Raw genomic sequence first — 15,069 nt, forward strand, 5'->3', positions numbered from 1 at the left:
CCACGTAGCACTGATTCGCCCTTTTGCCCAAACTAAAAGGGTCAGCAATACCCAAAAATTGCACTGCTATTTCGACGATATCTCACTCATTTTTCACACAGTTTCTGAAGGAGCGACTTAAAGTTAGCGCAGGAATATACGGAAGGGTTCCTTTTTTCGTGCAGGCGCAATGACCGAAATCCGTTTCTTAAATGTACTCGTTGCGGAAAAGTAGATCTATAAGTAATTTTTAGCAAAAAATCCTTTCTCAAGGTGTCTCTCCAAAAATCAATTCCAACGGTTAAATTTCTACCACTAGATACAACACTATAACATCACGCGTGCTTTGCTTGAGCTTCAGCGTGCAAGCGTTATTGCTTTTAGAGACGAGGGATGTGCCAAAGCACGCTCCCAGTGTCATCTTCCAAATCAGTTCTAGCTTTGTCATCGATATAACAAGGCCTTTGACCTCAATTATTAATCTCACGCTTTATCGTTCAGTTGGGATATCCTTTTTAGTATCCTTCCAATCAGGAAATAGATAAGCCAGCAAAACAAAAGAAAATTAGTAAATTCATTTGGGATAATAGCAGTTTTAACTAATTTTTAACCGTGAATAAAAAAATTTATTCCAAAACCTATTTTAGTCAGAGATGTAAATATTAACAGTAGTTTTCATCAGGTAAATAACAATAGTTACCATTCCTGAGGTCGTTACAAATAAAATGGTAGCTCTATTGTGCTACAACTCACACGGAACTAATCTCCAACAGTTATTAACTGATTTCATGCAACTGGTACAAATTTGTGCTACATGCCTGGAAAATACCTTCTACTTATGAGAGCAAGGACGGTGGGTTATCTGTGAAGAACAATCATACAGATATAATGCAAGAGCATGAGAAATGATCACTGCATGCCTCTAAAACAAAAAAGGACGAATATTTTCAAAACGAAATGAGGTATTCAAACCATCCGCTTTCAAATGAAGTTAGCAAGCAATTAATGTAGTAAATACTCAACATAAAGTGATTTGCAACTTTCATTTCCTGAATTTCAACTCCTCTAGTACATGTATCATAAGAGAGAAAAACAGAACCTCAATGTCACGAGCTCATCAATTTATAATGAATGAAAAAAACCCCGAGTGTTGTCAGCGAAATAAGACCGCGCCTCGCACTAAATGTTCAGACTCAAGGAGATGAATGTTGTTTTCCCTCTATCTTTCAAAGTTTTGACGTTCCCTGTCTTGCCTTCTGTTGAGATTCTGTTGGATTTTGTAAGCCTCTCTTCGTTTTTTTGTAATTATACAATAATCACAAGTACAGTTTCGGAACTCGCAAACATCTTTGTGTCCCCTCAAGTCGACAGACTTGTTGTGATTCAGACACAGACTGCAACGCGGCTTCTTTTTCCTGGCAGTAGCGGAAAATGTCGAATCTTTGATATGTGGCATGTACTGAGCAGCATTCAGGGACTTTTCTCCTGGACTGGCCACGTTGGGGGAGACATCGTCTCTAGAATTCTCGGGACTTATTGACGTGTCTTTGGTGACCGCCATGCGGGCATGGCAATAGTGTCGATCACAAGAATCTAATTCATTGAAGACTTCCGATAACTCGGCAACGTTTGTGGAGTGAACTTTAAAGTTGGTTTCTGCGTCAGAGGCAGGCGTGCCTTGAGGTATAGGACCTGATGTTATGTCCTCCAAAGGCTTACCGGCAATGAAGTAGCAAAACTTATTCTTCTTGGGTTTCTTTGTCCCATTTGACTCTCCTGGCTTTTGGGACAACATTTTAGATGACATGGAGTTCTTCAGACTATCAGAATAGTTGAGCGAAGCTTGAGTAGTTGCAACAGGTGTTTTGGAGATTCGACCATCATCTGCTGACATATGATGAATCCGTTGAGGTGCTTGGTATGAGGTTGCACTCGACTCGGTATACTCAGGGGTTCGTGTATCGGCTGCAGAGTAGGTGGCATGATGTCGTCTCTGATCGTCTACATACTCGTTATGAGAAGAGTGTGTTGAGAGACTGGGAGGGGACAGTGGGCCACTGCTCGGTCTTTGATGAGAATAATCTTGCTGATGAACTTGTTCTCCATGGCCGTCATTTGTTAGGTCGAGCTCTATGTAACATGGTCCTAGCATAGGAGACCTTGCCGGAACCGAAGAAAATCCACTTTTGATTTTGCTTTGACCTGAATTATGATCAAAACTTGAGATATGTGGCATGATCTTACGTCCTAATTCATCTCGTGCGGCGTCCTGAATGGGCAATTGATATTCGCTTGAAGTGAAACCAGTAACGTTGTGACGCTCTAAAGTTATGTACGAGGAACTACTTGCGTCGTTTATGAAACATGAAGGATTACGGTCTTCTTGGCATCGCCGACCGATTTCAATACTCACCGAGTTGTAGGCATCTTGATATCTATAAAATTCCGTGTCATGTCGATCAAGAAGAGAGTTTCCTCCATATCCACAAGGATTCGGGCTCAATGGATAATTAGTCAGATTAACAGCGCTATCTTGAATAGGCTGAACGTGATGCAGAATTCGATGGCTCGAATACTTAGTTGTACAGTCCTTAGGTAAATCCTCCAAATTCGGTATGTACTCAGGGATATTCCGACTACCCTGCAACGGTGTTCGAAGCTCGCCCCTTCCACTATCAGGACCATAATCAAGTCTGGTGCTGCAGTGTTGAATGCTTCCCTCTGACAAAACAGAGGGGACACTTGTACGTGGGATGGAGTATGGATGAGTTTTTTCACTAGTAGGGGGAGTTAGAGGAGGTGAATTACAACTTGGTAAAAGAGCGGGTGAGTTAGGTGACGGTGTCATAGTTGGGCACGTTTGTGATGGGGCATCGTCGTAGGAGTTCGCCAGCACGTGCTTACGCTTCTTAAGGGGTACGAGACATGACCCACTCAGACAACCTGCGGAAGGTAGAGGCATGACCATTAATTATGGACGATGTAAATTTTCACACTCACACTTAAAATAGAAAAAGTTACTAATTAATAAGCAGGAGAAATGAAAAAGATACTTCTTCAAACGTAACTACGTACAGTGTAATAAATGAGCCTGCTTATGGCATTAGGAAACAATGGTTGTAGTTCATGACGATCGTATTATTTTCAATATTATTTACCGTGCAGCACGATGATTACATACATAAACAATTTTGAAAGATTCCGACTACGGTTCCCAAATATATTAAATAATTTGTATAGTAGTGTTGATTACGATCAGAGAAAAAATTAACAAAATATTCAGCATACATATGAAGTACTCACTATTAGATGACAAGAAGCCTTTGACATCTCTCCTGCGCAAGAAAAATGAGAACCGTTAAATTAAGGGCCATTATTTACAATTCGCGCGGCAATGAGTACTCATTTGATGCGTTTTAACTTTTGCATATTATAGCAGGATTTGATAAGAAGTGGACCAGTTGTCTTTCTCCGAGTGTGCATTCAGAATGGACAAATCCTGTCTTGTAGTACAATGGGAAAAATAAAATATTTTGAAAACAGTGTTAACTAAAAAAAACGTAAAAGGAGTACAAAATTGAAGTAACATTAAAGAATAAGCTTTCGTCAGGATTGACTACTGCTGATCACCATCTTAACCTCATAAATTTAAATGCATGCCACTGCAAGCAAGTCTACTCTCTTTACGCGACTCCTTTTTCATGTGCAGTTAACGCAGGGAGAAATACTGCTCGCCAGAAATCTTGTATTTTCGCTCACTTTCATGCTTTGAAAACCCAAGCTTTGTATTTCTGGTTAAGATTCTATTTTACCCAGGAAATAAATGGTCATAAAATAAGCCATTTATCTGTCCGGTTCAGAGCGATCACCGGCACCATTATGGAGGGCACGTTAATTTTGCAGGCCATTTGCTTGACATGCGACGCTTCTTGAGATTAATTGAAGGCTGAGTAACTGACTGGGAATGTGCAGATCACATTAAAGGATTCTTTTGGCTACAGAAAGCATCAAGTTATTGTAGACTTGCATCGCAACTTTCTTTACAATGTGTCTTCGTGATGTAACATTTCGCTCAATTTCGTTGGCAAACCAGCGGATGGAATTGCATCAATAAATGTTCTATCAAAGTGTCTTCCTTTGAACCTATGAATGCGAATTCGGAAAAAAATTAATATGAACAAATTCAAAGTCCAACTTAGTTGCTCATATTTGTGAGAAGGTCCCAAGATAAAAATATAAAATTGAAAAACTTTCTCAAAAGTTGAAAAACAATCTTGATATGAGCGAGATCTTGCATCACTCGAGCCACGTATGCCCAAAGCAGCCGTAGGCTTTACGTATCACTATCAGCTTACAAAAGATACTCATACAAAACACTTTACATATTCCTCAACAATTGTCTGAAAAGTTATATTTGAATTATTAAGCATAACGCAAAAACAATGAGTTTGTTATGTGTAAAGTGAACCTCAAACTAGCCCATTTCTTTTGACGATTTCTGAACATTTTAACGAATAGTGGAACAAATTTGTTTTTAAAATATATTCTATAGGACTGCATTTTGTTTGATAATAATATACGTTAAAAATTACTTTTTAAAGACAACACTTAAAAAGAATCCAGTATCTCCAATCTTACAAATGTATAATGAATTTCTCATCTAATTTTCAAAAATTAAAAAAATTAACTTTTCAATTTTTTTAATATATATATAATTTTTTTAATATATACATTTTTTCAAAAATATTTATTCTGTTAATTGATTCATGCATTGCCTCTGACTTCACACAAGTGTGCAAAATTTCAGATCAATTAGACAGGTAAAAGTGTGTCAAATATCAGTTATAAGATTTGGAGCTGACAAAATTATTTTTTCAATTTTTTTAATTTTGAATTTTTTTTTAATTTTTAAAATAATTTATTTTGACATTTGATTCATGCATTGTCTCCAACTTTACACAAGTGTTCAAAATTTCAGATCGATAGGATAAGTAGAAATGTATTAAATTTCGATTACAAGATTTGTAGCAGACAGACAGACAGACAAACAAACAAACAGACAAGAAGTGAAGTTAAAGAGAAGTGTTGTATAAAATGGATTGCGTGTTTGTATGAAAAAAAAATAAATTAAATTTACGCAGTCCTCTGGAAAGAATACCAATCCGGAAAATGAAAAATTATGATAAATAAAGGTTATTCAGGTTTTATAATATATTATATGTATAATAAAGTTTTTTTTGAGAATGTTTAATTGCCATCCAGTGGAGAAATTTTAAAGTGTGATAAACAATGAAAGTCGTAAGTAGGATAGCGTGGCCAGCAGCTAATTCATCTGCTAAATAAATTTTAAGCCTAAAATTATGGCATGATGAGTTACAGGTATTAAAATTTCAATCGATCAAAAAGTTGAAAACATATTTTAACCCCAGAAGTGGGTTAAAAATTATCAAAAATCATCAAAAAATGGTAATGATTATTATTAATTCCATTGGAAGAATTTGCCGTTAACTATCTTGCGGCAGTAAGGCGGATGTATCAATAAACGAAGTCCGAGTGGTCGATTTTAGTGATCGAGACGCGAGGGTGGTTGAGGAGGCAATTAAGTGGGGAAGCTAGCAACATTTTGACGCGACTTGTCCGCAACGTAAGTCGTTGCAGAGACGACTTGTCGGTAACGCAAGTCGTCGTTACAGAGACGACCTGTCTGCAACGAAAGTCGTTACGGAGACGACAATGCAGAGACTGACCAGCACTCACGCTGTTCTACGGTAACGCAACAGGCTTTGTGGAATTTCATGCAGCCTGATATATAGGGTTCCTTGTTATTGTTATGATCTTCAGAATTGGTGTTGCAAGTTATGGTATCAGAAAGCCCCAATAATAAATGTTGTATGGTCGTCTTTAGATTACTAATAGAGAAGTCTTACTGAGTATTCCATTACCGCAGGAAATAATATATCGACCTTCCCAGTCTGATGAGGGATAGTTCTAAAACTATTATGATATACCGAAAAATTTCTTGCATTCTGTTAACATTGAGAAGAGTTTCGAGCAGTCATTACCAAGGGGAAAATTTCCCAGTTATTTCGAAACTCTTTCGAAAAAGTTTCGAGTATTTCCCACATGATGGAATTGCGAGCATTTCATTGGTTTTCCCGTGACAGTTTTAATAACGAAAAAGGTTATGTGCGTGAAATATAAAGGAAAAATTTAAGAATCGATATTATTTTATCGACCAGCATTCAAGATTGCAATGTTAAGCACTGCATTCGAGTTAACTTCCAACATTTTATTACCTCATTTCGGTATATAATATAAGCTGTAACATGAAAAAATTACAGAAAATTCTTGCAAGCACATGTCATGTGACTAATTTACTTCAATCATCATAAATTTTGCCTAACAATCATGCATATACTTATCAAGTCTCAAACAAATTGGGTAAAGTTTTATTGCAAATAAATAGATTGAAAGTTTGGCCTTCAACAATCATACTTCACTTTTTAGGAAGAAAAACTTGAATTATTTCCATGGTCTCCTTCACAGTTATGAAGTGAGAGCTAAAATAGACTTCAACTGTGGACATAACCTTGGGTCGCGTGTGCCTTGCATTATTTTGACGCGTCCACAAACTGGTTTTTCGAGTTTTTATAACGAGCCTGGAGCACAAGCATCCATACCATAAAAGGTAATCAGGGTACATGATTCAATCAGTCAGTGGTCGCTGCAAAGCAGAGATTTAAATTTTTCCACAGGAACTTGCGCCATTAAACATACGGGTGGAAAATATTATACGGAGAAATGTGGTATTGGAAATAGAAGGAGATGTAGAATAAAACGTATGAAATACGTGGAGATAATAACCTCGCGAAAAAATTTGCAGGTTTGATCTTCTGTTGTGAGAAGAATAAACAAATTTTTTGGTTGATCTCTGGAATATTGCATGTTCAAGAAGGTTCCATAATATTGCCTCTCGTTATTACGAGTCAAATATAATTGATCAAGAACTTCAAATATAAGTTCTCCATCAAGAAGATCGTAGGAACAAAAAATTTCCAAATTACTCGGAAAAGAATACAACATTTTATCCAAAAGTGTGACGAGCTGAAAATCGATACTTAATTTTTATTAATTAGAAAATTGAAATGTTTAAAAATTTCTGTTAATTATTAATCTCTTCCTTGCTTCAGTTCCGCAAAGTCACCGTACCCGGAAGAGGCAAAGACGAGAAGCGTGATGGAGAAACATGAACAACGAACAATCATTATCTGCCAAGTCAGGATACAAGGGATGCACGAGCTCTGCAATATGGGCGAAATCAAACGACACCGACGTCCTGATTAATTGGCTAGATTCAAGTGCAATATTTATGCGTGATTTGAGGTGGAAGTTTGGCATGATATAAGGTGTCTAGACGAGTTGGCTAGCGTCCACACGACGATGCGATGTACCATGTGTTTTATGTGTGGTACGAAATACACGAGCGGTAAACTGCCCGTCGTTAATAACAATAAACATTGTGAATGTCATTAGAATAGCAGGATATTTTAATGGGGGATCCGATCCCATCAATGCACTAATGATCCCAGTAATGCCATCATTATATAACGAATTATTTAATTCACGAGACAATTGAAATGACTGTTACAAATTTGTGAAAAAGCACTATGGCCATTCGCTACATTCTAATATTAAGAAACGGATGTTTAATTGGATATTAAAAATCGCAGTTCAATTATGCTTAACGTAGAACGCAGCTGCTATATTAGATTAACTAGCTGAAGGTGGAAATTCTGAACGAGATTAATGTCCCAGATGTCATAACTGTGATCATGGCACTTGAAATTAATTTTATGGAAGCTGACTGAACAAAATTTCGGCCTATCATCAATTAATTGAGTAGCTTAAGACAGAAGCAAACATGGGAAAAATTACGAATTGAATATATATAAGAAGCGAGGTAGTTCGAGACGAGCGACCGAATCCAATTACAAACGAGACGTAGAGTGGCAGCGGAAGGGTACATCACTGCTACAGCTCATGCTACACTGTACTCTAACATGACATCAATGTACTGTGACATGACATCAATGTACTGAAGCATGGCATCAATGTACTGTAACATGACATCAATGTACTGTAACATGACATCNAATGTACTGAAGCATGACATCAATGTACTGAAGCATGACATCAATGTACTGAAGCATGACATTAATGTACTGAAGCACGTTATGTTACACGATGAAATTAATCGTGAAACGATCTATGAAACGATCGATCAAAATTTCTATAATAAATCATACTATAGATCATTAGCTATAAAATACAATCGATCACGATCTGTGAAATGAATCGCACGATCGAGAACGATCTATTCAACAAATCTTTAGATCTCTGATATACGATCAAGATTTAACATTTTACAACGGAAAAAAATCGACGCAGGCAGATGACCTTGGCGATCAAGAATTCACTGCTTGATCGGAGTCGCCCAACAAAGATCGCTCGATTGCGAACTCATAAGTAAACTTGACGTTACTAGTAAACTAGTGACAAAAAACTCTCATTACTAGTAATTATTATTAGTAAATAGCACTAGTAATTATTACTAGTAAATAGTACTAGTAATTAAATTCTTTTCACTATTAAACTAGACAAAAGAGTTAGAAGCAAGGAAATTAAATATGTATCACTTCTTGGTTGATGATGTGAGGGGATGAGGAGGGTAGTAACGTTTCATGATGAGCAACGCAGTGCACTAGCAATAAGTGATGCTAGTGCACTAAGGACAGGAGGACTAAGGCCCCTAAGATTTATGATCATGTATAAGTTAATAATTACCGATTGTACAATTATTTATTTAAATTTATATTCAGACTTTATTATACTGAATTCTTACATATTTCATTGTAAAAAAATTACGAATAAATATCAATTTGTATAGGGGGTTCAAGAAAACTTCAGGGAGGCTGAAGCCACCTAACATAGGCCTAACGACGCCACTGCAGTACATCATTTATGTTATCAGTACATCATTAATGTTATCACCGAAGATACTTGCAAGCTAGGTCACGGCAAGCAGCCGTGCAAACACCTGCTTTGCGCTCGGAATAGCATTTACCAAATATACATAGTAATTGTTAACACAGACAATGGCTTTCATCTTCTCATTATCTCATCATGTTTATCGTTCCCTACTTTATGATTGCTAATCGATCTGCAGAAGACCACATTATTCTAGCATGATTTTCACCGATATACTTGAATGTGTTATTGTTGATTTCATGAGTGAAAGTGACGTTTTTTTGTTCATGCCTCTACACGGCGACACGATGTACCAAGTGTTTAATTAGCACGAAACAATGTGTCTTTATTGCTACACTGAACTGATTATGGGAACGATTCAGTTGGGGAAATGCTCTTGGGAAGAACCTAGCTCGTGTGCGTGCAGAGCCCTTGGGCAGCTGAGCAAAAACGTGGAACACATACGAGATTTTTTGGTGCAATCGCCATTATAATTGCACAAGCTGAGACCGAAAAATGTAGTTATTTATTTAATTTTCCGGATAAATAGAACCAAGTGAGTTTTCTGTCACAGGGTGCCACACTCAAGCAAGAATTTCAATAATCCAGAAAAAAAATATTGTAGACTAAAAAAGAACAAATATTCAGTACTTTACGTTTATATTGGTTTGCTCTCTGTGCTCTATGTCGAATAATAGCGTCGAGTATCGATGGAGTAGCCATGAAGTTAGTCACCAAAAATGTCATTAACCTATCAATCGAAGGCGTCAGATAAATCGCTACTGCACACCTCGAGTGGGCCGATGGTTTGATCTTTGCAACTTCAAGTTTCACAAATTGACTCGATGATTCACAATAAATTGATACTGGAGTGGACCGGTAGTTGGCGAAATTAATGCTAGGCTTGGGCAATTGCGGCAATTTTTTATTTTCATGTCGTATAGTAAAGAAGTGGGAATGTGAAGTATAGCTCCGTGAGCTGCGGATGCCGTAGCTAAACCGTGTGAATCACAGCGACTAAAAACCTCGGTACCATCCACGACTAACCCTGTCATCGTATTTAGCAAAAGGATTGTGTCCAAAGTGCCACGATAAATGCAAATTAGAGTTTCACGACAGCCATCGCTGTGTCAAACCAGTATTCTACATCGAATATACGACGTCTCTGCTCGTACGAGTATCTGGGAGCTCAGTATCACAAAATGTACGACGTCTCAACTCTTATAAGTATCTGCATGGGAGCTCAGTGTCACAAAATGTGCGACGTCTCAACTCATATGAGTATCTGGGAACTCAGTGTCACAAAATGTACGACGTCTCAACTCTTATAAGTATCTGCATGGGAGCTCAGTGTCACAAAATGTACGACGTCTAAACTCAGTGTCTCAAAGTTCTCGAGATGATCGTAAGTTCTGAGGTGATCGCAACTCTGCCATGCATGGCGACTGCAACTCAGCAATTACCCCAGGACAGCAGACTAGACTTTCTAAAACAGAAAGTGCTAATGTGGAAGATTGATGGCTTCTCCATCAATGCAATGTGGATCAAGCTTGCAGGAATTGATTTCGGCCAACGGCCGCCAACCCAATAATTTGGTGCGAGGACAATACAGATCAGCAATACTAAAGCACGAAGCAATACTAAAGCATGAAGCAATACTAAAGCAAGAAGCAATACTAAAGCACGCAGCAATGCCAATTATGAATGACTATGCGGAATGCAATCACACAGAACGTATAAATCAGATGAAGCAGATGACAGACAGTGAGAGTTGTGAACAAAAGAAATTTGAAAGATAGTGCAAACGCGTTCCTTTAGAAATATTTTTATAATACTTCTAAGCTCGATTGTAATATTACTAGAACAATAGGACTTGAATAAGCTACAACTTGAGGACAAATTTCCAAACACCTCCACATCTCCGAACTAAGCAGCAAATTCCTCCAACATAAATTTTGCATGTCATCAGGAGCATTGCATGGAGAGTTAATAAATTTTGAATTTCTAGGAGCATTACCACAATTCCACAATGTAATCATTGGCGATTACAACAACAAAAAAAGTACTTGGAAATACAACGTGGATTTGTTCTAGTGTTGGTAACCAAATAACCTCTTGAGCAGCACTTCAACAACTTTGAATAGAAAACAAACCACCGCATGCCTTACGGCTCAAGACACAGACCGACAGACGCTTAGTCATATGAATAAAACTCACAAAAAGATTAACTACAAACTCAAACAAAGTTTTAAGCAGCGCACAAACGCTGGCGATCGCGTGCCCCAATAAATATTTAAGCTGAGGCACGAGCAACATGCAAGCACGAGAAGTTAGTTGCAGCGGCACGCAGAAGCCTGCCAAGTTGCTGCCGCTAGCAAGCAATCAGTATGTGCTACAAGCACTCTGCTTCACACGCAAGCACTTGAACGGTATCGATAATGTCCAAGGCTGCACGATGTAATCAGTCAGCAAGAACTCTGTACTGTAAATTGAGAATACTACATAAAAATACAGTTGACCATGACAGCGAAAGAAAGACCGCAAGCGGCAGGAATTCACGGGTTAATTTTTTACCGGTAATTATTATTCAAGTCAACGTCAAGGCTGACCTACTCCCGCCTAAATCTGTAATACAAATACGAACCTTGCTTTTGGAGAATCAGGAGTGTGAGGTGGTGACAGTAGTTCCATGTTGTATTATTTAATATTCGTTTAAACACGCTGAATAACTTGAGTGATGTAAGAGATACGGAAGTTTCAGTTGTGTGATAGCTGGACGACTAGCGCATCGACATCCACACCACTTCGCAACTCGACTGCGACTGACAGGGCAAGGGCCGGTCCATCCTAGGCCGCACCAGCGGACGGGTAAAATGCTTTAAAAACTCCCGCTCGTTCAGGGGCAGCACTCGTTACTAACTATTGACTCGCCTTAAAGTACGAATACTTACGCAATTTACTATACAAATTTACTATTTTACTTTACGCTGCCGTCTTTCACGCCACCGCGAAAAACGGTTAATAAAATAAAGTTGAACAATATCAAGAAGATCAATAATTTTTTTTTTATCTTATACGGCTTGGTATATTCAAAACCAATTAACATGACATCAAAAACAATTGGCAAAAACAAGCAAATGACGATACAACAAAACACAAAACAAATGGGGGTAGAGCCATTCATATCTTAACCTCCCCAATTTTGATATATAAAACCTTCTACCCAATTTTACACTCAATGCAAGACATGAAATTTAGACAGGGTTCAGAATTCGCAATATTTCAGCTGTATCTCTTGTAATAGTTGTTGAATGATATACTATGGACAATGCGCTACACTTAGAAGTAAATTTTAAATTAGACGAGTACAAACAAAAAAGTTTCGACATCAACCGAAAAAAATTAGTATTGAGAATGAATTTTCAATTAAAAATGAAAATTTATGATCAAAACGTACCACAAAAAAAAACATATCGAGACTGAGCGTTAATCAAAAACTCGTGACGGAAACCGATAATTAATGTAAATTCAGTGTCTGAAAATTGAAGTTAGCCTGAAAAAAATTGAAGTTAGTCTGAAAATTTCAGTGTCTGAAAATTCTACCCAAATTGAAGCTACCCATCAAGCAAAGGTCGAAAAATCGAAATTAGGCACTTAACGAAAGTTTAATAACCGAATTATGACATCCTGCGATGGTTAAATGATTGAGAATAGACACATGTGAAGTTGAATGCTTGAAGTTGAACATTTTAATTAAGGAAAATAAATAAACGAATTTGGACTTCTAACGAAAGTTTGATAGTTAAGTTCGAAAGCTAGCGAACTTTGAGAAGTTGAAGTTAGGTATCCATCGAAAGGTGAAAAATGAAATTAAACATCCAGCCAAAAATTAGTTGAATTTTGGCATCTAGTGAAAATTGAATCTTTGAATATAAATATAGCTGGCGAAAATTGAAGAGTTGAGTTTTGGAACCAAACAAAAATCTAGAAGTTGAAGCAAGACATCTAGCGAAAGTTAGAAGAGTTGTTGTTGGGCATATGTACATATATCCACAGTTTAATAGTTGACAGAAAACAACAAGTGTAAGTTCACTTATTTAGAAATCAATAAAAAATTTAGATGTTGAACTTGAGGCGAAAATTTAAAAGTTCAAGTTTTACATTTAGGAAGTTTTAAAGAATGTATTAAATCTCTCTAAAACAAATAAAATAAAAATTGTTAATCATTATGAAACGAAACATGAGTATTGAGTGTCCAAATTTAGCTTAAATGAAAATAAAGATTTCTATTTTATCATGGACTTTAAATCTATGTTCATGAATGTAAATCGAAGTTCAAAATTTAGCGTAGAGTCAATTTTAAATTAAATTTATGAAATAAAAGTCAATTGTTCGAAAATCATTATTTATTTTAAATTAATTTAAAATAAATTTATGAAATAAAAATCAATTGTTCGAAAATAATTATTTATTTGGAAATGGGGTTCAACATTTACTGGATTTGTAATTAGATGGAATTCAAGATTTAAATAGTAATGAAGATTTACGTCCTGCATTCAGCATATAATGAAAAATTTATTTTAACACGTAACTAAAAATTTAATAGAAGTTCAAAATTAAAAAAAAATGGGAATTAAGAGGTCACCTTTAACGGAGAACACAAATTCATGTTCATCTTTAAATTAACATTTAAGAAAAATTGCGGTTCAGCCATTTGAAAGAAGCAAAAGTCGAGGTTCAATATTTAAAATTAATAAAAAATTGTTTAGAATTCGGAAATTTCTTTATTGTGACTCGGCATTTAACCGAATTTTAAAACTTGAGCTAAATATCTTACGAAAATTGTCATGTATATAGATATTTTAAAAATTGCAATATTTTTAAAACAAATGACGATACAAGAAAACACCAAACAAATTACGACAGGGGGCAATTTTAACATTTTTAAAACAAGAAAATATTTTATGCAAAAGGTTTAGATTCAACATTAAGTTACAATGCATGCGGTATATATTTTTAAAAATATTAGAACTTATATGTAAGATTTGACGCAAAATTCGAAGTGCGGTCCGACATTATATGAATACTGATTAATCCTTTAAAGAAGCGTTCATATGTTATGTATCCGCAACCTAATAAATAATAAAGTTTAGAGCTTGACTATCACCGAGAAATTTGAAATTATCTACGCAAAAACTTCATAATTTTTCTATCACATTTCTTTATAGTAGAGAAACGCGAATTTGTCATTAAGGAAACAACGCGAATTGACGTTAGAAATTTCACTGAAAATTAATTTCAACATTCCACGAAAATTTAAGAGTTTTCGAATAACTGAAAATTTCGATTTTATTTTTAATTTTTCCAATTATTATTATTATAAGAGTTTCCGATTAACTGAAAAATCTTGATTTTAATTTTTCTAATTATTAGTAAAAGTATAGGCGTAATTAATGGCTTACCAAATCGCCTTGACGGCGGACGCCATCCAGCGACGGCAGCTCGGCAGCGCGCGCATGCTGGAGGTCGCAGAGCCGCGGCACGGAACAAGATTCCTGCTCAACGATTACAAAATTACGATTAATTAACATAATTTATCATAATTTATTTATCGTTTATCATTATAATTTAATATAATTTTATAATTATATTATTGTTTATTATTTAATATTATTATTTTTAATGAAAGTTAACTCACCCATAGAATGGGACTCAAGGTGGTAATTAAGATTATTAAAGTGACAATATAATTTATCAATAATAAAGATTATAATAATAAAGATTGTAATACCAATAGAATGGGACTCAAAGTAGTAATAATGATTATTAAAGTGACCATTAGAGATTGTTAAAAATATTATTTATAAATATTTGGTACCAATCACAAAGATCCAAATCAAACTTTCTTGAAATACATACAAGGCTATGCAAAATTGCAGTGTGGAATTTGGAAAAGGTCATCAATGAGCAGGCCTATTTATTATATTGGAATGAAAGTCCTAAACTATCCTTTTTTATTTCAATGGATATATTTGCATCAAGCTAGTGATATAGCAGTAGATA

At 36.0% G+C, this 15,069-nt stretch overlaps 1 protein-coding gene across 2 annotated transcripts; it reads right to left on the reverse strand.

Moving 5' to 3' along the window:
• Positions 1–960: 960 nt before the first annotated feature.
• Positions 961–14,503, reverse strand: LOC108666677. Of its 2 annotated transcripts, none has more exons than XM_018153596.2 (3): positions 14,469–14,503; positions 3,283–3,314; positions 961–2,922 (listed from the first exon to the last, which is right to left on the reverse strand). In XM_018153596.2, the coding sequence occupies exons 1-3, from the start codon at positions 14,492–14,494 to the stop codon at positions 1,199–1,201; spliced, it is 1,782 nt and encodes a 593-aa protein (XP_018009085.1). In that variant the 5' UTR covers positions 14,495–14,503; the 3' UTR covers positions 961–1,198. The 2 variants fall into 2 exon arrangements, with proteins under 2 accessions (XP_018009085.1, XP_018009084.1); XM_018153595.2 differs by lacking the exon at positions 14,469–14,503 and adding an exon at positions 11,651–11,815.
• Positions 14,504–15,069: the final 566 nt, after the last annotated feature.

The sequence above is a fragment of the Hyalella azteca genome, unplaced genomic scaffold, assembly GCF_000764305.2.
Source record: "Hyalella azteca isolate HAZT.00-mixed unplaced genomic scaffold, Hazt_2.0.2 contig12078, whole genome shotgun sequence".
NCBI lineage: Eukaryota > Metazoa > Arthropoda > Malacostraca > Amphipoda > Hyalellidae > Hyalella > Hyalella azteca.